The 25810-nt window shown below is 28.3% G+C and overlaps 4 protein-coding genes across 6 annotated transcripts; all 4 read left to right on the top strand.

Annotated features, from left to right (window-relative positions):
• The first annotated feature begins 391 nt into the window (after window positions 1-391).
• Window positions 392-9510, top strand: LOC145193168 (E3 ubiquitin-protein ligase MGRN1-like). Of its 2 annotated transcripts, none has more exons than XM_090072226.1 (15): window positions 392-545; window positions 777-895; window positions 982-1070; window positions 1327-1455; window positions 2700-2814; window positions 2909-2972; window positions 3073-3116; window positions 4493-4540; window positions 5017-5085; window positions 7036-7144; window positions 7337-7384; window positions 7494-7561; window positions 7947-8046; window positions 8256-8417; window positions 8542-9510. In XM_090072226.1, exons 1-15 carry the CDS (start codon window positions 446-448, stop codon window positions 8874-8876), a joined length of 1599 nt encoding a protein of 532 aa, XP_089928352.1. In that variant the 5' UTR covers window positions 392-445; the 3' UTR covers window positions 8877-9510. The 2 variants fall into 2 exon arrangements, with proteins under 2 accessions (XP_089928352.1, XP_089928351.1); XM_090072225.1 differs by having other exon boundaries at window positions 4493-4544; window positions 5021-5085.
• A 2313-nt stretch (window positions 9511-11823) lies between these two features.
• LOC145192772 (phosphoribosyl pyrophosphate synthase-associated protein 2-like) lies at window positions 11824-19506 on the top strand. Its single transcript, XM_090072227.1, has 12 exons — window positions 11824-12422; window positions 13978-14030; window positions 14835-14901; window positions 15389-15465; window positions 15943-16038; window positions 16924-17039; window positions 17376-17431; window positions 17775-17935; window positions 18128-18187; window positions 18327-18397; window positions 18521-18667; window positions 18760-19506. The coding sequence occupies exons 1-12, from the start codon at window positions 12352-12354 to the stop codon at window positions 18916-18918; spliced, it is 1134 nt and encodes a 377-aa protein (XP_089928353.1). The 5' UTR covers window positions 11824-12351; the 3' UTR covers window positions 18919-19506.
• Window positions 19507-19569: 63 nt separating this feature from the next.
• Window positions 19570-24125, top strand: LOC145192958 (protein mono-ADP-ribosyltransferase PARP3-like). 2 transcript variants are annotated; one of them, XM_090072223.1, is made up of 13 exons: window positions 19570-19742; window positions 19841-19991; window positions 20079-20237; window positions 20384-20575; window positions 21416-21554; window positions 21727-21785; window positions 21928-22089; window positions 22175-22234; window positions 22389-22475; window positions 22647-22733; window positions 22861-23038; window positions 23557-23703; window positions 23823-24125. In XM_090072223.1, exons 1-13 carry the CDS (start codon window positions 19591-19593, stop codon window positions 23990-23992), a joined length of 1743 nt encoding a protein of 580 aa, XP_089928349.1. In that variant the 5' UTR covers window positions 19570-19590; the 3' UTR covers window positions 23993-24125. The 2 variants fall into 2 exon arrangements, with proteins under 2 accessions (XP_089928349.1, XP_089928350.1); XM_090072224.1 differs by lacking the exon at window positions 23823-24125 and having other exon boundaries at window positions 22861-23048; window positions 23557-23694.
• Window positions 24126-24889: 764 nt separating this feature from the next.
• On the top strand, window positions 24890-25754 carry LOC145192959 (small ribosomal subunit protein uS3mA-like). Its single transcript, XM_090072228.1, has 2 exons — window positions 24890-25125; window positions 25430-25754. The coding sequence occupies exons 1-2, from the start codon at window positions 24927-24929 to the stop codon at window positions 25699-25701; spliced, it is 471 nt and encodes a 156-aa protein (XP_089928354.1). The 5' UTR covers window positions 24890-24926; the 3' UTR covers window positions 25702-25754.
• Window positions 25755-25810: the final 56 nt, after the last annotated feature.

Below are 25810 nucleotides of genomic sequence, written 5' to 3'. Positions count from 1 at the left end.
GAAATTGCTTTTGCTTTCATCATTAAAAACAGCATATTCACTTTAAGTGTTTAAACTAAAGCTCTAACTTTTTTTCTGTTTTGAAAACTATATTTATTATTTATTCATTATTTATTCTTAAAACCTTTGTTGTCTTAAATTGTTTTCACAATATGACCTGATTTTAAATTCAATGTCAAAATTTTTGATTGGTTTTGACCTAATTTAAAATTATTTTTTTTACTGATTATGATCTAATTTAATGAAACGTTCGCACAAAAAGTTTGAGTTTAATTTTAGAACTTTGGTACTAAAATTTAAGTGGAAACCTGAGGAAATGTTGCACTGAAGAATCTTTGTTATTATGCTATTAAACATAGTTACCTTAGCATCACATTGCATAATACTAATAATTGCTCTTATGAATATTAAATTTAGTATATAAAATAAGTTGTCATTGTTTATTATGGGAAACTCTCTTCTGACATCTCAAAGAAGAGCTGACAGTGGAGTGGAGATAATTGATGGCAATTTAATTTCTTCTTATCGGTTTCCCCCAAAATCAGGTAAAATTTAAATTTGTTATGTTATATATAGAGATTGTTACAATTTTCAGTGGTTCGTCATTTCTATTTTTTAATTTTTTACAAATACCACGTTTTTGTATTTTGTTGGATGCATATCTTGATTATTTGATATTACTTGTAAAAATATATTTAATATTATAATAATATTTGATAATATTAATTATAATAGTTAATTATAATATTTATTATAATAATTTTGATTGGTAATAGGCTCTTACTTTGGTACACATTTTATGATGGCTGGCGAAAAGTTTGAGAACATGAATCCTGAGCGATTTTTATTTGGAGAAAACAGTGATCTCAATTATCTCCCTAGTAAACCAATGCCAGTAGGTTTTGGAAATTGTAATTTTATCTTTTTTTGATGATAGTTATCAAAAAGGATAACAGCAATAACAACTAATACTTTTTTTAGTTTCCATACTCCATTGGAAAGCCTGATGAACCAAGCAATACTGTGCGAAGTTTAGTGCATTTGCGAAAAGACACATTAAAACTATCAAAGTAAGTTTTTACTAAAAGTTTACAAAATAATGTTGTCTTGATAAGTGATAAAAGTTAGTGATAAAATATTTGTAAATAAATATAGTTATAAGTAATTTTATGGAACTGATATTGTTTCTTTTGGTGATAGTGATGCTCCACTTAGTAAACTCAGAAACATATATATTGTTACATATATATTATAAACATAGTATTGTTTCATAAGAATCTATTTCATAACCCTTTAAATCATTTCAATCAACATGCTTTTTTTTAGAGCCTCAGTGCAAGATAAGGTAGAAGATTGTGATCCATATTGGATTGAATTTGTTTTTGATGCTGATATCAATTGCTCCGTTGAAGTTTACTTAATGGCAAAAGAATTTTTAACCACTGGATGTTTAAAGTAAATTGATTTTTTCGGAATTTTTTTTTCTTTTTAAATTTTACATGAACTAATATTAGATATTTACAAGATATAAATTTGAAATACGTAATAGTATTAACTAGAAATAAAGATCTTTTTTTAATAACTGTGTTTGTAGTGATTTGAGAAAGTTTTTTGAGTTTTATCATCATGCAATAAAAATTTGTTTTATAATTAAAATTTAAACAATAAATATTTAAACATTTAGGAACCTGTAGGAAATGTGTTTGAATTCACTAGGAAGTTCACTTAAAGAAAATAAATATTTAAACATTTGGGAACTTGTAGGAAATGTGTTTGAATTCACTAGGGAATTCACTAGTAGAAAATAAATATTTAAACATTTGGGAACCTGTAGGAAATGTGTTTGAATTCACTAGGGAATTCACTAGTAGAAAATAAATATTTAAACATTTGGGAACCTGTAGGAAATGTGTTTGAATTCATTAGGGAATTCACTTGTAGAAAATCATTTTTTGATCAAGTGATCAATGTTATGGTGACAATTTTGATAGAACAATTTTGAAAGATTTCTTTTATAATAACTATATATAATAACTTGTGATAACAATTAGAGACTTTTTTTTTGTGTATATATCAAGCAAATCAGGAATAATTAGAAAAGGGAATTAAGAAATTTATCACTGAAAAGAAATTTTGATTAATAGCATAGCACCTTTAAAATTAGACTTGCTTTTTTCTCAATTTCATAAGCTAAATAGCCTAGCGTAAACTTTTTATGTCATGTTTTTTTGCTATTTATTGTTGTATGTAAAGTTTTTAATTGAAAAAAATTTGTTGAAAGTGAGGACAAGCTTTTGATTATTGATTTCTAAGATAAGATAACCATGCCATCTTTTTAATACTTATCTTCCATGATTTATTAACAATCTTACTGTTTATCTAGTTTAGTCAATTGAATTATTCTACAAAATTCGTCCATTAAGCCCTTTTCAAACTTTTCGCATCAGTTTATGAAATCAAAGTGTCATGAAAGATGATTTTACTAAAATAGTTTAATTTATGTTTGTAGCATGTCCTTAAATCCTTTCTTTATTCTTGTTGCAATAAACAAGAATAGAGAAAGCTGCAAGAAAGTGTACTTTTTGATACCTATTTCAAAATGATCAGTATATGCCTTGGTGTTTAACAAACATTTTTTTTATCATAGTTTTATTCTATATAATAAATAAAAGTCATGAATTTTTTTTTTTTTTTTATAGATATACATCAAGGAAGCCAGAGTTAACATCTGAGCCTGTTACATTTAGAAAAGGAGCAAATCAAACATTTCGAACTCGTTTACTTATTAATCCTGAAGATTTTCAGCCATCAGAAGTAAGCCTCCCCCTATACTTATACTGTTATGATTTGCATTTTATCATCAAAATAACAGAAATTGGTTTATATTTTTTGTTAATTTTAATTACAGCTGAATTATATCCCTGGAAACAATGAAATTCCACTGGTTGTTCAAATATCTGTTAATGATGCTGGTGCGTTGAAAATTTCAAATTAATCTTGAAACAAATTATTTAATTCATTTTTTTGAAATATTTTTGATGTTTTAAAATAAATTTTACATTTAACATGCAGATTTTCCTGGTCAATCAGAAGCAACGTTATCTGGTATTGAAAAGGTATTTAGTATTTATTATGGATTCCTCATTTAAACTCCATCTATTTGCCCTAGAAGACCAGTCATTGCACAGTGGAAAATCACATGCCAGAAATTATTTAAAATATTATTTTTTTCATGTTACACTTCAATAAAATAAAGTCAGTATATACATGATTGGAAAGGTTATCAAACAGGCTAATAAAAAAAAAAAATCTATAAAAAATGGGTACTTAAATTTCTATGCATTGAAAGTAAAAAATCATCAAAAAAGTGCTAAATTTCAACTTTGATTGAGAATAAAAGAAGCATTAAAAAATTTTAATGATATATAATTGTTTCAAAGTCCCAGCTTCTGTTCATAAAGTATTGGCACATGCTTTCGAAATCATCTTCAACTCACCATTTCCACTTAATCTAATGCAAGAAGGTGCAGCTGAATTAAGGCACAGAATTTATAAATTTCTTCATAAATGCAAGGAAAATAAGCAGAAAAACTAAGTTGTTTGACATTTATGCTGTGCATACTTCAGACCTCCCTTGTTGGCAATTATACCATTTATTAATTTATTTTCTATAAAAATTTGTTTAAAAATTATAAATTCTTGCAGTTGTTAATCTATTATATAACTTTATTAAATAAACCCCCCCCCCCAAATGATGAATTAGTCTGCATACTTTTCAACTTTATATTGAAAAGTATGCAGACTAATTCATTATTTAGAAGGGAGGGGGGGGGGGGGGAGCATATATGAGTCTTTTCTCTTAACTTCTGTATATATTATTTGCTACAAACAGGTATAAATATATATTATGAATTACAAAAAAAATAAGACAAGTTATGAAAAGCTATTTTTTATGGGAGCACTTTTTAATATGCAAATTAGTAAGGGGTAGGAGGAGCACTTTAAATTTGGCCTTGAATATTAAAAAGACCAGATTAACATAGTATTGGGCACCATACTATGTTAATCTGGTCTTTTTAATATTCAGATAGCAAGAATATCTTTTTATATTTTAAATCTTATTCTTTTTATAATAACTTTCTTGCAAATTCAGAAATGTTTTGTAAAGACCTTTTTTTCATGGGTAGTTGTTATAAATTTTTGATTAGTAAAACACCATTTACAAATTTTCAACTAAAATTAAAAATTTTTTGTTTAGAATTTTCATCATTCTAATAGGTCTTGAAAGATTTTCAGCTTTTTTATTTTTTATTTTCAGCTTTAAAATTATCTCAGTAGTCACAGAATGCTCTGAAAGTTTTCTTAAAAAAACAAACAAAATAAATGAATATTTTAGTTTATCAGAAGTCATTTTTGTAATAAATTATAAAAAGTTGTTATATTATGTTTATTTATATATTGTTATATTATGTATAATTGCTTTTTACTTTAGTTATCTGATGGAATGTTTGCAATAAAGTTTATGAAACAAAAAATAATGGTAGGTTCAGTGATACCACAAAATTTTTTCAACTCAATTTATTTCTTCCTTGTTCTTTAACAGCAAGACCTGTTTTACTATTTAGCACTTAGTTGTTGAGATTTTTTTTATTTCAACTTCATAACTTTTTACAGATTCTTTTTGTTTTATATTTTTTGTTTTTGATGTTTATTTTAAATAGTAAATTTTTCCAAAAAAAAGTTGCAAGTTTTTAGAAGTTATGAATGTGAAGAATGCATTATAAAAACTTACAGATGTTTAATGTCTATGCTGCATATAGTATAGTATACACTCTAAAAATGTAATTAATGACAAGAAAAAAACACAAAATATTAGAATTAGATTGTGTATGCGACAACAAATGTCATGCGTATGCGACAACAAATGATAAATCATTAGTATGATCATCACTGACAACAAGTTATTAATTTGTAAATATTTACATAATAAATTTTATCTAACTAATTTTTCTTTAGGTAGATGGTTTTTGCTTCATGACTCAAGAGATTTATGGAATTGAAAATAAATCTGGAGAATTTAATGAGGTAAACCTACACTATTGTCATTTTCACTACTAAGTTTCAAAACACTTTCTCTCACTCATTTTTTTTTCACTCTCTCCCTCTCACTTTCTCTCTCCCCCTCTCCTCCCTCTCTCCTCTCCTTTCTCCTCCCTTTCTCCTCCCTCTCTCCTCTCCTTTCTCCTCCCTTTCTCCTCCCTCTCTCCTCCCCTTTCTCCTCCCCTTTCTTCTCCCTCTCTCCTCCTCTTTCTCCTCCCTCTCTCCTTCCCTTTTCCTATTCTCTCTCTTTCTCTTTCAATATTATAATATTTTTGTATATAATTTTTATTTTAATATTCTTATCAACAACTTGTTTATATTTATTAAATGGTGATATATATATATATATATATATATATATATATATATATATATATATATATATATATATATATATATATACATATATATATATATATATATACATATATACATATATACATATATATATATATATATATATATATGCAGTGGGTTGCATAAATATAGAGTCACTACTTTTTTTATGCGAAATTTTTATTTTTTTCAAAATTGAAAGCAAATAATTAATACGTTTAAAAGCATATGAATTGTGTTAATTAATTGATTCTCTTTCTAATGGTATATAACTCGAACTCGTTAAATTTACCAGTGTTGAATAAATATAAATCCAATTAGAATATACTTGTATTTCTAATGTATCAAAAATATAGAGTCAGTTAAAATTTTTTGACTTAACTTGAAATATTATCTGAACAGTCTATAATTTGGTGGTTGATTTCTTTCGAACTATATAAACATTCTTGCAAAAATAAAATTAAGTTTTTATATCTTAAGTTATTTGCAAGACAAAAATGGGCAGAAAAGCTGTTTCAGACAATGTACGTTGGCAAATTCTAGATCTGCTAAAAGATAAAAGAAAAAGCCAATAAGAAATAACTCAAATGTGCAATCTTTCGCTTAAATGTGTACAAGCAACATTGAAAAACCACGAGCTACATAATGATGTCAAAGATTTACCAAGGCTTGGTAGGCCTTTAAAGCTAACTTCAAGAGACCAAAGTTATCTCTATCAAAAGGTTAGACAAAACTTCTTACTGCAAACTTGCTGAAGGATTCACAAATATGCCTGGTAATGTTAGTGTTAGTAGATGGACTGTACGAAGATGCCTAAATAAGAAAGGCTTAGATTGCTATGTTGCTGGTCGAAAACCACTTTTGCGTGTCTCAGATTGCCTAAAAAGATTAAAGTGGGTAGAGAAAAACTTCACTGATCTGTAGAAGACTGGACCAAAGTCATTTTCAGCGACAAATCTAATTTTAAGGTGATAAATCGCAAGTCAAGATTAATCATCAAGAGGCTGGCTAGTGAAAAGTTCAAAGAGCATTTTTGTACCAAGGATACAAGGCAGAGGAGGATCAGTTGGAATATGGGAATGCTTATCCCATAAAGGAGCAGGACTATATACATTTATAACAGCAGACAAGTACAACTTCAAGGAGACCCTCAAAAGTAAACTATTACCAATAGCCAGATTTCAGCCTGATGGCACAATAGCTCACATTATGATCTCGGTTAAAGAGTGGCTTGATCAGAAAGACATTATGGTCATGTCTTGGCCAGCTTGTTCTCCAGATCTCAATCCCATCAAGAGCATTTGAGCTTGGATAGACAAGAGATTGTTCAAAGAGAGCATAACCAGTGTTGCACAATTACACCAGGCCTTGGAATACTTTGGAAAGAATTTTTAAGAGAATTATGCATCAGACTAGTTGAATCTATGCTTAGATGTATTTGTGCATGTATGAAAGTTCGTGGTGCGCATACAAAATACTAAAATGCACCCTGACTCTATATTTATGCAACCCACTGCATATATATATATATATATATATATATATATATATATATATATATATATATATATATATATATATGTTTACTTTTATTCACAGGAAGAAGGAGATGAAGTTGATGATAATATTGAGTGTGTTATTTGTATGAGTAATCTGCGTGACACCATTATGCTTCCATGTAGGCATCTCTGTTTGTGTGAAACATGTGGTGAGTATGATCCATTTAATGCATCTCAGTTTTTTTTATAGTTTTAATTTTAAAGTTATAATCCTGTCTCCTTGTTTCAATTTCATCTTTAATATTTTACTGAAATAAAAGATGATAGTAGAAGAGCAATACATTAAATGAGATTTTATAATTAATTAGGCAATTTTTTCTTAACATAAAAACTTCATTCAGGAGAACACATGAGAACAAGCTCAAGCCGCTGTCCAATATGTCGAGCAAGTACGTGTGTGTTGTAGATATGAGATATTCATCTTCTTTAAAAATTCATCTTCTTTAAAAGTTTCAATTGTATTTTACTTTTTTTTTTTTCTATTTATCTTTTTTATAGACTTTCATGCTTTGCTTCAAATAAAAGCTGTGCGTAAGAAAAAATCTGCAACAGGAACAACATCTGCAGTAAGTGATTTTTTAAAATTCAAATTATTTAGTGACTCACTCAGGTGATTAAAATTGTAATTGTGTTAAGAAATGAACAAATCTTAAAGTCTTTCTTTTGTCTTTTTTCCATGAATACCTCTTTTAAAAAATAATTTGTTTTTCTCATCAATCCTACGTTGTATGTTCAAACTATTTTTTCTTGTAAGAAAATATTGCGTTTTTAAAGCAAGACTAATTACATAAGACAAAGGTACAAAGTAAATGCGGCATTTACTTTGGATAAAACCGTATCAACTAACATGTCTTATCTTCTTAGCTACTTCAGTACTACACAGAATTTGTATTTTCTTTATAAAGTATATCATGATATTCACATAGTATTTTTTTTTTTTTTAAATTATTGTCTGGGGATGATGAATTAGAAGAAGTGCAGTTAATTGAAGCTTTAAATGGTTTTAACCCTAAAGAGGAAGAGGAAGATGGCGATCCACAATTTAGTCTCGGTAAGATTTTACTCCTCTTTAAGGACATAGCAAACAATAGATTACAGAGGTGATGTACTTCGGGCACTTTAGATAGACTTACTATATTTTTGATTTTCTGCAATGAATTGTGATCATGTGCGATTAGTTTGCGGTAAATTTATAGTGCGATTTTATTACGTAAATAATTATAAACTATTAAAGTTTGGGCGGATTGTTTTGCTTGTTAGTTCGTCGGCGCCTCAATTCGTCTACAAGAAGTCGTCGTTCGCATGGGCGGTCACGCTCTGCTAGAGGTTCACGTACTGAAACTAAAAATCGAGCAAGTGGAAGAGCTTGTAAAAGTGCATCCATGATAAGCAATCCAGCTGCTATAGAATCTTCAGAGAAAGGTTTGGTTTCAGATTTTTTTTACTCGCTAGTTTTAGGCAAAAGAGGAAAATTATTATTCTTATGTTGTTTTTTTTGTAGTTTATATTTATGTCTATATTTATTATGTTTATATTTATGTTTCAGAAATTATTCCTGAATTTCCTATCGAGGCATTAGAACAAGAAGATAAACACGTAATTGTTTCCCTACCAGGAACCCCTATAGGAAGCGATGGTAGTAATGAATCAGCAGTTTCAATCACACCTTCCTCTTCTTTATTACAACATAGCGGGGTATCGGCATTATTTAATGGCGGTAAAGTATCACGTACACGTGCGCTTATTACAACCCCTAATACTGTTTGCGTAGATGAAAGAGAACTACGAAATTTAGATTCACTTTGCGCAAGAAACGCTGAAAATGAGGAGCTCTTTGAAAATATTCTTTTTAAGAACTCGGAGTCAAATGAGGAGGCATGACTACTAAATGGAGCTGATTCTGAATTTTGAATTTAGAAATTTTCAATCCCAATTTCATTTCCGCAAACACTTAATTCATAATTATGTCATAGTTCTTCATAATTATGTCATAGTCCTTCATAATTATGTCATAGTTTCACAACTTCTTCATAATTAGTGATTAATGACTTTATTTTTCATTAGTTAATATGAAAAAAAAACCTTTAATTTCTTTGTTCGTTATCAGTTTCAGCTCCGCGTTGTACAAATTTAGAACGAAAGTTTTAAATATTTATTTCCTAATTTAACACTATTCATTTTTTATATCTTTATTATATCCTCGTCTTTTGTACAAAATTTACTATTGTCTTTAAGTGATGTACCCTAATTTTTTATTATTGTGGCATAGGTAATTTATAACTAAGGTTTATGCAGTTAAAATTATTTTTCTTCTCATAAAAGTTTAGAAAAGTTCAAACGATGTTGCAGAAAAAAAAAAGGGTGCTTTTTTTGTGTGTGAGGGGGGTGGGTTTTTTGTAATATATATTCAAGTTGTATATATATTTTTTGTATGACGAAATTGATATCTAAACTAAATAAATGTAAATACATTTTTCAAAAAAATATTTTTCGATAAAACCTCCGTACTGATAAACGGTGGTAAAATCTTTTCACGATTCCCACTGAAAGCTGCTGACAAGAGAACACCAATAAAGCCAAAGTGCTAAAAGAAGTTAATACCATGTCACCCTAAAGTAAAAAAAAAAAAATTAAACATCAATCGAGTTAACTGCAATCGTTGTTTCTACGGACATCAAAATATGACTCGTCAATATGCGCTCTGCCGCCCCGCCCCCCCCCCCCCCCCCCCCCCCCACCACCACCACTCTTTTTTGGTACTTTTTCTTTTACTTGGTCAAACTTGAGTTTGTGAAAAAGGTGACATGGACTAATTCCAGTGAAATCGTTTGAGAGCTTTGTAATGATCCTATTTTGGTTAATACACAATTTCACTCTTTAGCGCCGTTGTAGCGTTTAGCCACATTACAAAATCCACTCTTGGAAATAATAAATTTTGGGTCGCAATTTGAGTTTGAGATAAACCACTTAAAACTTCTTGGATTTTTATGAGTTCGTGTTTCTACTGCAAATTCCTTTTTATCTTCTCGTTCTGCAGTTTGACAATTTTGTCAAATTGCAGTTTGACAATTTTGTCAAATTGCAGTTTGATAAAAAAAAAATTTAAAGTTTGCCTAAATATTTTTTTTAAAAAAAACAATCACATGTCGCATCAATTTTATCCGTGCAGATTTCGGTAAATATTTTTAAGAGCTGTAAAATAACATAATAAAATAAAGAATTCGATAAAAAAAAAATATATTCAAGTCAACAAAAATATTTAAATATTATTCAAAATATTATTCGAACTACAGTCCCCCACCACCCCTATCTACAAAAAAAAAACAAAAAAAAAACAACCGACCTATAAAAACAGTCGACACAGTTTGGTTTTTAAATTAATATTAATTTTAGAAAACAAAATACCAAATTCAATCTCAGTAATTAAATGAGTACCAATAAAATGTGTTTTTGAAGGATATTAAAATAGAACTCTGTATGAGTTTTAAACAGCAAAAGTTTTTGGTGCCACACATTTTTATTCATGCATAAGTTAAACGGTTTTGAATCAAATAAGTAATTCTGTTCAACATCCTAAAGAGTTGAAGCAAGATCACGTAAGTTATGTGATTAAATTTTTTCAGTAATCTTGTCACTTTGTATGCATAAAAGTATTAATTTTTTAGGCTCGATTATTTTAGGCTCGATTTGTTTGTACTTTATTAGTCACTGCAAGAAAAAAAACCGAAAACCAAAACGCCGAAGTTTAAATAAAATATGGCTACAGGAAGCTTTATTTCTTTTCTTATTGCGCTGTCAACTGACGTTTTTTAATAGAATTAGTGATTAGTCGGCTCATTTTACCCCGCTGTGAAATATAAATTATTATCGCAATAGCTAAAAGTATCGCAACATATTTTTATGGTACATATAAATTCAAAACGAGACAGCTGATTCTGAATTAAAAATCTTGCATAGCTTTTAAAAATTTAGCATAACACTTTCGCAGCAGAATTCTAAAACGAAAATTTTGATCGACAAACGAAAAAAACGACAAAATTTTGATCGACAAACGAAAATTTTGATCGACAAACTTCTACATCAAAACAACATCTTCAACAACCGTACTAAAAATATTATTTTTGAAAGCCTCTGCAGACGTAACAAAGATCGAGGTTTAGCTAAAACAACTGCAGGAAATTGCTTTACAGCACAACAATGCTTCCTTGCATGAGCATACCTTTCAAAATTATAATCAAATTTTCTGACGTCTTGATTTACTAGCTTTAAGGAATCTATTTTGTGAGAGTGTTTTCATATTTTTAGAGGGGAAAGCGAGTTTCTTTTAAGCAAATAACTCTGTTTTCTATTGACTTTAATGTAGTTTTTGACTAATAGTATTTTTTTATCTAGCGGTTTTTTTTATAGTTAAATATGATTAAAGCAATAATGGAGAAAGTTTTTACTTTTCTAGAAATCCTAAACTTCAATTATGTCTATCGCACATCTTTTGTGCAGCACATACCTCCCCTAACCGTGGAACTTTCGGTACTCATTAACATTTACCTCGCTAATTATTCGTTAAACGATAACAAATTCCGAACTCTTTTTAGAAATATCAAGTAAACTAAGTTAGGAGCTCGAGATAGGAGCAGAGAAAATTTTCGGTAAAAAAAAAAAAAAAAGAAGAGAAAACCACAAAACATAATGCCACATTAAAAAAATCTTAAGAAATTTTAAAGAATTCTTGAAAAGTTCTTAAGAACTCTTCTTTTTACCGTGATTTTCTTCTGTTCCTTATCTGTTTATTACGAGAATTAGCTTTGCTTACAAAATCTCAGTCATTCATGGTATTAATTTAGCAGCTAAATCATAACGACTTAACAACCGCCATTAATTACTAGACTCAAAGCGTATTTTAATATTTTTTAAAAGGTTTTAAGGCTTAATATTCTGTCATATATCCCCCTCTTCTTCCCTTAACCTCTGATTTCTAAGTTACCCGAAATTTTTTAACACTTCTAAAGTGCAATAATTGACACAACTTTTCTCAAAATTGCACCCAAACATCCGGCGCCTCAATATCATCTCTCATAAATGCATAATGAAACTAAAAACGCGAAACATTTTAGTTCATCTTAACAGAAGTTACATTACACAGCTAATGCCAAAACATAACATATTATTATTTTAGTGAAGGAACGATGCCGGTAAACTGAATTACGAAATTTTCTATGTAAAACCCTATATATTAACAAATAGTATTCATTGTTGTAAAAATATTTGCGACCACTGTTCAAAAACGGCAAGACGATACGGGCAACCTATTTTCTCCAGAGCCTCCTACTTTGGAAAGGCACAAGGAGCAACTAGCAGGATGGGAGAGTCTAACATAGTATTTTTCTCTCTGAAGGGCTCAGATTTACCCTTAGCAAAGAACGTTGCAGCGTGAGTATTTCTTTAATTAGAAGTTTTGTGAATATTTTTTTAAGCTTTATTAAGAGCAAATGTGCCTGGTGACATACCATTAGTTATATATATGTATTTTATTTACTGCAAATGTACCTGGTGACATACCATTAGTTATATATATGTATTTTATTTACTGCAAATGTACCTGGTGACATACCATTAGTTATATATATGTATTTTATTTACTGCAAATGTACCTGGTGACAAGTTATTAGTTACATATATGCACTTTATTTACAACAAATGTACCTGGTGACATGCCATTAGTTACATATATGCATTTTATTTACAACAAATGTACCTGGTGACATGCCATTAGTTACATATATGCATTTTATTTAAAGCAAATGTGCTTGGTGACATGCCATATTTACATATATGTATTTTATTTACAAAAAATGTACCTGGTGACATGCCATTAGTTACATATATGTATTTTATTTACAGCAAATGTGCCTGGTGACATGCCATTAGTTACATATATGTACTTTATTTAAAGCAAATGTACCTGGTGGCATGCAATTAGTTACATCTATGTATTTTACTTACAGCAAATGTACCTGGTGACATGCCATTAGTTACATATATGCATTTTATTTAAAGCAAATGTGCTTGGTGACATGCTATATTTACATATATGTATTTTATTTACAAAAAATGTACCTGGTGACATGCCATTAGTTACATATATGTATTTTATTTATAGCAAATGTGCCTGGTGACATGCCATTAGTTACATATATGTACTTTATTTACAGCAAATGTACCTGGTAGCATGCAATTAGTAACATATATGTATTTTAATTACAGCAAATGTACCTGGTAGCATGCAATTAGTAACATATATGCATTTTATTTACAGCAAATGTACCTGGTGACATGCCATTATTTACATATATGCATTTTATTTACAGCAAATGTACCTGGTGACATGCCATTAGTTATGTATACGTATTTGATATTGTTGATGGGAGTAACTTTCCATCTTCATTCACCAAATTTATCTTTTGTTGTCATATCAAGTTATACAATAGGTTTCTTTTCAATGTATGCATATTTCTATGAAGCATATAGATTACTATTAAAATATAAATCCATAGTGTTCTGACAGAAAATTTGTTCTCCGTATAAAATCTTCAATTTTCCAATTGCAATGAGAACAGGGCTTTAAGAACAAAGTTTTCTGGGAAACAGGGTTAGTTTATCATCTGCATTGTCCCAAGGTCTAAAGTCCATGATCTAAATTATCATATAAATCCTAAGATCACACAACCTAAACTTTCAAAAGATTTATTCATTAATCTTATTTTCTCTGAAAATCTTTTGAAATTTGACTAAATACAAATATAGGATATAAGTGTCTTTACATTGTAAGTATTTTTATTTATAAGTCAGGTTGTAAAATTGCTATTAAGAAATAGCATACAAGAATAATATTATCTGATGTATACATATAGATACTATAAGAATTTTATATCATTGTGAATATTACTATAAGAAAGCTTATATCATCGTGACTCTATTTTGGTAGGAGGCTGAACATAGCACTTGGAGTGATGGAGTGTGGAGCTTTTTCAAACAAAGGTTTGTCTTTTTTAAAACTATTTTTCATGTAATGTTAACTCATAAATTGATTGGTGCTTGTTATCTGAAAAAGTACGTCAATTAAGTAAAAAAATTGTTTTTCACCTAATTTTTGTTTAAATATCTTGTTCATTAACTATATTAAACAGCTCATAGAACTTTATCTACTTCCTATTTTATATTTGCATATTATTTATATTTTATTTTTGACTACTATAAAAATTACAAAAAAAAACAATTTTTTTTAATGCAATAAAGTTGTTTTAAAAAGGGAGGGGACAAACACAAAAAACTCATTCAATGCTAATTTTTAAATTAATTGATATATTTTTCAACTTGTATTTTTCATAAAAGCTAAAGCTAATTTTAATTTTTTTAACTTTTATTTCATATTTCATATTGATAAAGATATTATTTCATATTGATAAAAGCTTGATAAATTTGTTAAACAATTAATATTGTTGATAAACACTTATCAATGCTTTTTCATAAACCATTCCACAAAAAGTTACAAGTTGTCCTTAATGAAAAAATTGAAATAACTAGATACAAGCATGGGTTGTATGAGATTTAAGCAAAAATTCAAAAATAATTTCTAAGTGTTGTCCGTGATTACTTTAGATGTCTTTAGAAACCATATAAAGTGTAAAGGTGCGTTCCTTCATATTTAATGATATATAATATCTAGCAGTCTCATTTATACAAGACACTTTGTGATTTAACACATAAAAGTGTATAATTGAGAATTTCTTAATGTATAAATGAGAAATTCTTTCAACCTCTGAAATATTTCTTTGTTTTTAGAAACCAAGTTAACTGTGTCCTCGTCTGTTCGAAATAAAGATGTGTATGTCATGCAAGTGATGCAAGGGTAAAATTCCATTCTACATCTCTTTAGTTAATATTTACATTTTAACATAGATAATTTGTAATTTGAATTAAATTAACAGAAACATGTCTATCTATATGTTTGTATATATGCTTGTATATAGATAAATGTATTTTATTATAATACAAACATTTGTATGATTAAGTTAAATTTGATGAATGAGAAAGACAAAAAATATTAAAAGAGACAATGATTTTGTGAAAAGAAATTACAGATGTTCAGAAAAATAAATGAATTGATTGGTGATAATTTTAACTATCTTGCAGTTTTCCTTTGTATTCATTCAGTAAGTTTTAAAATGCCTAGTTTTATGTTGGGATTAATGTGCTGACATTTTAGTTTTATGTTGGGATTAATGTGCTGACATTTTAGTTTTATGTTGGGATTAATGTGCTGACATTTTAGATTTTGAAGATTTGTAAATTTCCTGCATTTAAATACAATTTTAAAAGTATTTTTTGTCATTTAGTGAACCAAATGATTGTATCATGGAATTGCTAATGATGTGCTATGCATTAAAAACAGCATGTTGTCGCAGAGTTATTGGTAATTTTATTTTAGCCTACCATTATCGTTATGTTTAGCCTACATTGTTATTATTATGCTTAGACTGTTAGTTTAAAGTTGGTGTTAGTCTTTTCTGCATTTTTCTAAATTGCAGAATTTAAAACTGATTTTAAACTCATGTCAAAAAGAAGTTTTATTAGCTGCTTAACTCATCAAACCACTAAAACATTTATTATATATTTACATACATATTTGTTAAAATATTTACATACATATTTATTAAAATGTAAAACATTTTGGAATGTTTTTTTTAAAATAAGTATCTCATTAATGAGTTTGTATTTTCTCGGCACAAATACAATATAGTTGATTGATTATAAATGTTTGGTGCAACTGTATTCATATCTTTTTTGAAATCAGAAGAAAGAATCTTTATTCTACATACCAACATATCTCTTATGCTATTCAACATATCTCTTATGTTATAGCCGTTACACCATAATTTTTATCTTGTAGCTGTTGTACCATACCTTCCGTATTCAAAACAGAGTAAGATGCGAAACAGAGGAGCTATACCTGCAAAACTTTTTGCTCAGTTACTTTGCAGAGCTGGTAAGTATGACCAAGGAAAAAATTAAAATTTTAGAAATTCAAATTTCTAAAATTTTAATCATGATTCTTTTTGATTTTATGATGCAATTATCAATAACATCATTGCATCAAGTTACTGATGAAATAATATAATGAATTTTAGTGAATAACAATGCAAAGTCATCTTCTAGAAGCTTTTTTTACTTTTTAGATATTGTTGATCACACAGCTTAGTATTTGATCTTTAATGTCATAAAATGAAATATTTAATTCAATTTAAATGTTGGTGTACTTAGCAAGCTTACAAAAAAGCTTTAATTAACTTATAAGGGTATATGTTGTGTTTATATGTTTGTAAAAAAGGGTTTATTTTAAATAAGGTATTACTTTCAAACATAACATAAATTAATAAACTGTTAACCATCTTTGTTTAAATTTAAATTACAGCCTTAAATAAAATTTCAGCCTAAATTTACAAAAATAAAAAGCAATGTTTATGATAGTAAGTTTATGCTAAAAAAAATTGTAATTTCTATTTTCAATATTTTTGTTTGTTTGCAACTTCTGGTGATTTAAGAAAATTTTAATTTTTTCTTTTGATTTCTAAATGCACTAGATATAAAACTGAAGAAATTTCTTATTTTGGTTTTTTTACTACTTGAGTTAGACATGTCAATGTCCTTTGTGCATAATCTTAATGTTGAGCGCAACAAAACTTAATATAGGTGCAGTTCGGTTTGCTTCATATAAACTGTATGAAATTAGTTTATTGATGTTTGATGTTTGTTCCTAGGTAGTGATCATATGTTAACCTTTATGTTGAGCGCAACAGCTTAATATAGGTGCAATTTGGTTTGTTTCATATAAACAATATGAAATTAATTTATTGATGTTTGACGTTCATAGGTATGGATCATATGTTAACCTTGGATCTGCATTCAAAAGAAGTGCAAGGTTTTTATGACTGTCCAGTTGATAACCTGCGTGCCTCTCCATTTTTAATCCAATACATTCAAGAAAGGGTACTTCTGGATGTTATTTTGAAATCTCTTCTGCCAATTAAATTATTCTCTAATTGCCAATTATTCATGCAAGAAAACTGAGTTTTCTTGCATGAATAATTTAATTGACAGTTGACAGATTAACTTTTCATTGGCTTTTTTTAAGGACTGTAAGCTTATTTTAAAAAATTGTCAAAAAAAGATTTTTAAATAAAAGTTCTTGTTTATAAAATATATTTGAGCCATCATCTTGAGTTTGTTTTCATAAATATAATAAAAATGGTGTATAACAAAATGAATATTTGCTAATAATACAAAGTTCCATTAGATGATGTGTTAGCTTTAATATTTCTTCAGATTCATGGCTATCAAGAAGCAGTTGTTGTTGCTAGACATCCAGGTTGCGCTGCAAGGTAAAATTGTACCCATATAATTTATTTTTTAATTTCTTAGGTTATGTATCATGATGGTATGCAACATAGCATTAGAATTTTGTAAATTTTTTACATATGTAATTTCAATATTTTTGAGCATTATTATAATATCAACAGTGGCTTGTTATATTTATATATTTATGTTTTTATTTGTATTTTCAAAAATGTGTTGTTATGAAGCAACATGTATTTTTGTATTTCATGTCAAAAGATTTAGTCCTGAGCATAGTCTTTAATAAAATTTTACTCAAGTTTTTGATAAAATTTGAAGAGTTCTCTTGCTTATATAGTCACTTTTGCTATTAAATAATTCTTTCCTCAGAGCAAATGCTTTTGCTGAGCGTCTACAATTGAACATTGCTGTCCTTCACGGGGAGCATATTCCTGAAGATTCAGATTTTTGTGATGGCAGACAGTCACCACCTGCTCTTCGTAGGCGAAGATTTACCTCTGAAAGTGGAGCAGAGTGCACTGTTCACTCAGGTGAGTTGCATTATGTTAGATTTAAACAGAGATGTTTTTTTTTTTGTTTTTTTTTTTTGTTTTTTTTTTGTTTTTTAATTAAGAGGGAAAATTTTGTTGTTAGTGGAATTCCTTGCAAGTTCTTGCAAAAACTTGCAAGTTCTTGCAAAAAAGTTTAAATTTCATTTATTAAAAGCTATTTTGTTGTCTTAGGTGATTATGAGAACTTTGGAACTGAGTTTAGTACTACATATCTTCTCAATCTTGAACATGGTAAGATTTAATAATAATTTATTTGGATTTAATTAATAAATTATATGGGGACTATATATACTATATATAACTATATGTATATATATATATATTCTTTTTAAATATTGCTTATATTTTTTTGGTTATTTGATTTTCAAAGGGTTACCTACAAAAGTAAAGAAGCCTCTTACCATTGTTGGTGATGTCCGTAATAAAATTGCAATTATAGTTGTAAGTGATTTTCATTACGATGAATGTTCAAAAGTTTAACAACAATATAACTACAACATAATTTAGTTTTAATTTTAATTTTGTATTGAGTTCTGAAATTGGACAAAAAAATTTGTTTATTAGGAAGATATTGTTGATGATGCTACTTTGATTGTTGATGCAGCACTAATACTTGTGAATGGCGGTGCACTTAACGTTTATGTTGTTGCTACTCATGGTCTTTTTTCTGGAAATTCGCTAAAGCTCATAATGGACTCCAAAATTGAAGAAGTAAATTAAATTACATTTAAAATTTTTGTACTATTTTTTTTTATTTATAAACTATTTTTATTAATATTTTTATTATTGTTTTTTTTTATCAGGTTATTGTTACAAACACCTTGCCCTTAGATCAAATAGTAACAAAATGCCCCAAAATACGTCAAGTTGACATAAGTTCTGTTTTATCTGAAGCTGTTCGCCGTATCCATAATGGTGAAAGTATGTCTTATTTGTTCAGAAATATTCCCCTGGAAGATTAACAAATGAGATATAATCGAAATCACTTTAGCGGCTGTCACATGTTTCTTATATTCTAATGAACCCCTTCCATGTTCACCTTTACATAGATGTGTATATAGAGGTTCACTTTCTGAAAAAGGAAAACAAACTTTTCGTTAAAGGGGAAGAAACTTTTCGTAAAAAGGGAAGAATAAAAGTTTAGTTTTTTAGTGAATATTTTTACATTTTTACTTTTATTAAAAAAGTTTTCTTTGAACAAATTTTTTTAAGTTGATTATATTAACTTTTTTTTTATTAGCATTCCTAGGTTTCCACTGTTACTTTCAAATAACTTGCTTTCATGGCAAAATAGTGATATAGTCAAAAGTTAATGTCAAAAGTTTCCCCATTTTGAATGGAAATGAGATGAGAAAGTTCAAGTTTAGGGATTCTAAATAAAAGCTAACAATTGAGTTTTTTTACAGAACTATATTATTGTTAATTTTTCAAATTGTCTACTGAAAGTCCATTATAATTAACTTAAAATTATTTGTGTAATGAGCTTGTATTTTTATCCATATTTTTTTTTAAGCATATTTTTTATTGGTAAACATGATTCCAGTTAAATATTTGGTTTCTCTTGCCTTTGATTTGAAATATATAATTATAATAACTACTGTTTAAACTAATATTGTTTCTAGTATTTAAAAAATATGCCACCTAAACGTAAAGTGCAACAAAAAAAAAGTTCTAAAGAAGACACCTCACAAACAACCTTCTCTAGTTTAAAAGTAGCAGAACTAAAAGATGAATGTTTAAAAAGGAATTTAGATGACAAAGGTAAAAAAGCAGAGCTTGTAAAAAGGTATTGTAGTTATTTGTTGTTATTGGCAACCAAATTTTAATCTTAGTAAAGTAGAAAATATTTTCTTCTTCATTTTTCATCAATTTTCTTACACTTAGATTAGAAGAATATGAAAATCAATCAGTAGATATGAGCAAAAAGGTCAAAAAAGAAGAGGATGAAATTGAAGCTAATCAACCAATCAGCATTAAAGATAAACTTAAAGCAATTGCAGAGAAAGAGAAAGCAGACAAAAAGAAAATGTTTAGGGTGTGCTTTTGAATAATGCTTTTTGATTGGCTAAATTATTAATGGGACTTTTGTTTTAAATAATTCTACTGGATTTAATATTTTAAGGTAGATTCGTTTTGTCCACGCTCGAACTCAAGTGTAGTGGATGATTATGACTGTATGCTAAATCAGACAAACATTGGACATAACAACAACAAGTTTTATGTAATACAGCTTATTTCTGATGGGGGAGCCTATTTTGTTTGGAACCGGTGGGGCAGAGTAGTAAGTTCTTTTTCTTAAAATGATTGATTTTTGATTGGCCAGTGTTTGTTTACTTTTTGAGGTTATTGACTCTATTTACGTATTTTGATTATACACAGTCTTTAATTTGTTCAATTTCTTTTGCCAATTTTATGAACATCTTTTAGGGTGAAGTAGGTGCAAATGCAATGAAAGGACCTTTTAATGATCTACAACACGCAATAAAAGAATTTGCAAAAAAATTTAAAGAAAAAACAAAAAACAATTGGGAAGATCGGGAAAACTTCCAGCCTGCTGCAGGGAAGTACACTCTTCTTGAAATGGACGGACAAGATGAGTCAGAATGTATTGAGGAAAAAGTAAGCAAATTCGTTGATTTGAACATTAAAAGTCAACAGATCAACAAAAGTTTGACTTTTTTTTTTTCTGCTGTTTTAAATTTGAGGTTTAAGGTAATTTAGGATGGTTTCAGAAATGGCATCATTTTTTTGTCTATCATATCAAGATTTTATCCTGTAAATGTGTATTCACTCTGGATGTGATTTTTCAAAATTAGATGAATGAATACAGTATGTGATTATTTTGAAACTTCTATCTGATGCAGATAATTATCATTCTTTAATGTAAGAATATAGATGCAGATAATTATCATTCTTTAACGTAAGAATATAGATGCAGATAATTATCATTCTTTAATTTAACAATATATAGATGCTTGAGTTGTAAAAAGAATTAAGCTGTTACTTTTGTCTTGTAAAAACTTTTTGTTGTAACCCTGGTGGTATGAGTGATGAGTGAGGCAAGTACTTTTATCGAGATACCAAGGTTAAGAAGGGGTATTAAGGCCAATCAGATGTTTTACTTGTAAGTGACTGTTGGATTATTTAAAGAGATACTCCAGACATGATAATCACTCCAGATAGTCCCACAAACATAAATTTATCCAATCAATATGATAATCTTACTATCTTAAAATAGCGGATATGCTATAGAAAATAGGCAACATGCTATAGAATAAATACTGATAGGTAAAAACAGTTACCATTTTTAAAATCATCAACCCAATCTCAGTAAAAATTGTGTTAAACCTGTGTAATTCATTGAAGATATTGCCAGTTAAGTTTTTATTAGATGCTTTATTGGTTCATTTTATTGCAGTGTATTTTTTTTTGTATTGTGTAATATTTCATATTATCCAGCTTGATGCTGTTGATGGTTCTCCACTCAAAATACAAACAAAGACACGTCCTTGCAAATTGGACAAACCTACTGAAAGTTTAATTAAACTCATATTTGATAACGATATGTTTAAGGAAGCCATGGCAAACTTGAATATAGGTTTGAATCCTTTTTTTTATAACTTTCTTGGATTTTATTTTAAAAGCAAATGAAGAAGCCATATCAGCCTTAGTGGTGATAAATAACCCAAAATGCACAAATGTCTTAAACATTTTATCCTGGTATTTTCTCAATCAATTCAGCATAATAAAGTGAATAAATGAATTTGTAGATGTGAAAAAGATGCCTCTCGGAAAATTGAGCAAAGCTCAAATAGCAAAAGGTTTTGAGGTCAGACAGTATTAATTTTTTGTGGTTTTGATTTTAATAACTAAATGACCTTACAAAATTTTTGAGGCATGAAGATGGCAGAAGGTTCTATTAAAGTTTTTTCAATTTTTAATTAAAACTGAAATTAAAATTTTATTCTTAGGTTCTTGAGGAAATTCAAGCAGAAATAAAAGCAAACAGATCATCAAAACTTCAAGAGTTAGCTTCTCGTTTTTTTACTTTAATACCACATAATTTTGGACGACAAAGACCTCCACTAATTTCAGACAGCGAGACATTGCAAATGAAAATGGACATGCTTACGGTAAGAAAAATGTGATACAAAAATCTCTACCAAATCTTTTTTTTCCATATATTCATTACTAATGATGAGTTTTGTTTATATTTAGGTTCTCAGTGATATTGAAATTGCTCAAAGTATACAGAAAGTAGATGTAAAGAAAGAGGAGGTTTGAGTTTAATGCTTCTTCACTCTTGTCTTGTTTCTCCCTAAGACTTATTTTTTTTAAAATATAATTTGTTAAAAATTTAAGGAATAAAATTTCAAAACAAAAGCTTTACAGCGGCATTTAAACTAAAGAAATTTCACTTTAAATTTCATAGACTGAAGTTGACCATCCCTTAGATATCAAATATGGTCTCCTCAAGTGCGACTTGAGACATATTGATAGCAAATCAGATATTTTTAAGGTAAATTTTTTACTGTATTCATTTTACTTAACTTATTCATCTTTATAATTCTATAATTAATAGATAAGAAAATTTCTCATACTCATCTTACTTGAGATTTGAAGTTAAAAATATATTTTAAAAAGTTGATTTTAATTTTTAAATATATTATCTACAAAATGGTACTTTTAGATCATTAAAACATATGTTGAGCAAACAAAATCTGATTTTGGAAATTTAGAGCTTCTTGATGTTTGGGAAGTTGATCGAATGGGTGAGGTCAGTGGTTATCAATCAAGTTATTATTTTGATGAAATTGTTTTATGGTATTGTTTCCTGGTGAATTTTTATTTTTTAATTCATTTTAATATAATTTGATAATATTATCTATTGTAACTTGCTACAGGATCAAAGATTTTCTCAACATAATGATATAAAAAACCGGAAACTATTGTGGCACGGAACAAACGTAGCTGTAGTAGTTGCCATTTTAAAGAGTGGTCTCCGTATTATGCCTCATTCAGGTGGTCGAGTAGGTCGTGGAATATATTTCGCTTCTGAGAATGCCAAGTCTGCAGCTTATGGTATTTGAAGGTTTAGTAGTTTTATTAAGTTTTTATAAGCAAGAGTTATTAAGTTTTATTAAATTTTAGCAAGTTTTAAGTTTTTATGTTGTAAATTTTTTAAACCAATATTTAAAATTATCCTCCAGTAAACCAATGTGCAGTGGTTTTTTTCTGAAGACTTTTTACAAGAGCTTCTAAATATAAACCACAACAATTATAAATTGCCTTTTAAAGTAATTGTTTAGTTAATTGATTTTTAAGGTAGTTGATGATGAATGGTAGTTTATAATAGCTTATTACTAGCTATTAAGATTTTATTATCAGAAAGATTCGATGTGTCATTTTTTTATTTTTTTTTTATTTTTTCCTCATAGTGGCTTCCGAACTTTTAGCTGTTCTATTTATCAGTTGTTTTTTTTGTTTTTTGTTTTTTTTTTCAAGAGTTAATAAAAAGCATTTTATATACTGTATCAAAAGCAAAATCTTTGCTTGATCATCATTTACTCTTTTGATTATGACAGATTTTTGTTTTTAAGTTGGTTGTTCACAAGATGGTACGGGTATAATGTTTTTAAATGAAGTTGCCCTTGGAAAACAACATATCATTACTCAAGATAATAGCTCTTTGACTGCACCACCGAATGGGTATGATTCTGTTTTAGCAAAAGGAAGGCAAGAACCAGGTAAAATCTGTTTTGATGTTTCAAAGGAGCTTTCATCTAATTTTTAGTTGTGTGGTTGTATTTGTGCGCTGTTCTGTGTTTGATCTCATTGTTTACAAAAAATTTTTGAACAACTTTAGACTCCAGTCAGGAAACGAAAATAACTATTGATGGCAACAATGTGATAGTCCCGCAAGGGAAGCCAATTGCTACTGATGCAAAAAACAGTTCGTTTCACCAGAGCGAATACCTTATATACAAGGAAAGTCAAAATAGGATTCGATATCTTTTAAAATTAAAGTTTCGTTAAGTTTATTGATTTATTCAGATTTCCCATTTTGTGATGCTTTGTGAAACTAAGATTTTTCCAATATGTCTTCCAATAAATAGGATTGATTTTCGCTTTCTCCATATTCTAAATTTGACACCTTTGATTGATTTGAGCTTGTTTGTGGATGTCTAATATTAGGCAATAAAGTTGTTGCACTTAAGGATGACTTTTGTGAAAATAAATTTGAGCTAAAATTTTTTTTTTGTTTTTTTTCTAAATACGTTTTTACAAAGTTGAATTCTTACCTTTTTTTTTTTTTTTTTTTTTTCAATCTTGTAAAATTTCCTGGTGTTAAATAATACAACAATTTAATGAGTTTGAGTTCTTAATGTAAACTGAATTAAAATTGTAGATAAAAATTGATTTAGTTAGAGATGTAAATTTGTTAAGCATTTTATAAATTTTGGTTTTTTATCGACTTGTTATTTTGTCAACCTGATTTTTTACTTAATTTTTCTTTTTAATTTTGATGCTGTGTTTTTATTGATTGGTTTTTTTTTTTATTAATTTGCATGACTCCATAATGGCTCCATAATTTTTTTAAATATACTTAGAAATTTTTTGATAAACTGAGGAGGAATTAATGTGAAGTTTACATAAAGAAAGTCCACTTTTTTATTGGTTAATGGAAAATTGATTTTTTTTTAAGTGAAAATTTTACAATTGAGTTTAAAATTATCTTCATTTTCGTGCTTTTTAATTTATAATCTTCTTTGTGTCTTGATTTATGATCATTTTTGAGTTTTAAATTGTGATCTTCTTTGGGTCTTAATTTATGATCTTCTTTGAGTTTTAATTTATGATCTTCTTTGAGTTTTAATTTGTGATCTTCTTTGACTCTTAATTTATGACCTTCTTTGTATTTTATTTTGTGATCTTCTTTTCGCGTATTTTTAGTTCTTTGTAATTTTAGATGTTGAAGGCTTCAATAGGGAAATTTAAAAATGATTTTTCGTTAAAATCTTTTGGTTGCACTTGTTCTGTACGAAACATTATGCAAAGACCTAAAACAAAACTACCTGACCAATCAACGAAAGGTACAAAGATGAAGCGATACGTAGTTCCACCGCATAGAATTGGTGTTGTAAAAAGTTGGGACTCCGTTCATACAGGTAGTTCTTACTTTTTGTGATAAATTGGATGTTTGTTTCAAAAAAAAAAATCTTAGGAGTGTTCTCTACGGATAACCTTTAGGCCGAAGAAGTAAGTTTATACAAAAAAAAATCTTAGGAGTGTTCTCTACGGATAACGTTTAGGCCGAAGAAGTAAGTTTATATAAAAAAAAAAATTAAAAGCAGTTAATTAAAAATTTCCTTGCTTTTTCTTTTTATTATTATTATATTATTTTAGCTTAAAAATTTTTTAAATTAATTTCTTTTTCTTTTTACCAATATTTACTTTTTTGTTACGTCATAGGAGGTTTGAAAGGGAGTTATTGGGCAGCCGAACGTTTTGCCGACGATATTATGATTCGCAACTTTATCGAAGGAACATTTTACGAACGCATAACGAGTGATGTTATAATCAAACGACGGCTCAACGAAATTGTAGTGTGCTTTTTTGTCACCGGTCGTAATTCGAATACAGCTAAACTTTATTTTTTGAAAGGATTTTGCGAAAAACTTTTAGAGAAAATGATGGGGTGCATTGTAAAAATTGAATTAAGGACTGGCCCAGAATTCGTTTAGGTAATTGTTTAAAAAATGATAGTTTTCTGACTAATAAATATTAAAATGGTTAAGATGAGCAATTTAAAAAATGGGAATGAAAATCTGCTGAAGAAAGAACGTGCCAAAA

Source organism: Hydra viridissima, unplaced genomic scaffold (genome assembly GCF_058129835.1).
Source record: "Hydra viridissima isolate aposymbiotic clone 2 unplaced genomic scaffold, HvirCarnegie_v1 scaffold_14, whole genome shotgun sequence".
Taxonomy (NCBI): domain Eukaryota; kingdom Metazoa; phylum Cnidaria; class Hydrozoa; order Anthoathecata; family Hydridae; genus Hydra; species Hydra viridissima.
The sequence above is the reverse complement of the archived record's forward strand: the minus strand, read 5'-3'. Positions and strand labels throughout refer to the sequence as shown.

Excerpts from the sequence above, each read along its gene's own strand:
- LOC145193168 (XM_090072226.1), top strand. The coding sequence starts at position 446 with ATGGGAAACTCTCTTCTGACATCTCAAAGAAGAGCTGACAGTGGAGTG. Across the intron at positions 2,815-2,908 it reads AAGATTTTCAGCCATCAGAA|CTGAATTATATCCCTGGAAA; the intron begins GTAAGCCTCCCC and ends TTTTAATTACAG. Across the intron at positions 4,541-5,016 it reads TTATGAAACAAAAAATAATG|GTAGATGGTTTTTGCTTCAT; the intron begins GTAGGTTCAGTG and ends ATTTTTCTTTAG.
- LOC145192958 (XM_090072223.1), top strand. The coding sequence starts at position 19,591 with ATGCCACCTAAACGTAAAGTGCAACAAAAAAAAAGTTCTAAAGAAGAC. Across the intron at positions 19,992-20,078 it reads ACAAAAAGAAAATGTTTAGG|GTAGATTCGTTTTGTCCACG; the intron begins GTGTGCTTTTGA and ends TAATATTTTAAG. Across the intron at positions 23,704-23,822 it reads AAAAGGAAGGCAAGAACCAG|ACTCCAGTCAGGAAACGAAA; the intron begins GTAAAATCTGTT and ends GAACAACTTTAG.
- LOC145192959 (XM_090072228.1), top strand. The coding sequence starts at position 24,927 with ATGTTGAAGGCTTCAATAGGGAAATTTAAAAATGATTTTTCGTTAAAA. Across the intron at positions 25,126-25,429 it reads TTGGGACTCCGTTCATACAG|GAGGTTTGAAAGGGAGTTAT; the intron begins GTAGTTCTTACT and ends GTTACGTCATAG.
- LOC145192772 (XM_090072227.1), top strand. The coding sequence starts at position 12,352 with ATGGGAGAGTCTAACATAGTATTTTTCTCTCTGAAGGGCTCAGATTTA. Across the intron at positions 14,902-15,388 it reads GTCATGCAAGTGATGCAAGG|TGAACCAAATGATTGTATCA; the intron begins GTAAAATTCCAT and ends TTTGTCATTTAG. Across the intron at positions 18,668-18,759 it reads TGGACTCCAAAATTGAAGAA|GTTATTGTTACAAACACCTT; the intron begins GTAAATTAAATT and ends TTTTTTTATCAG.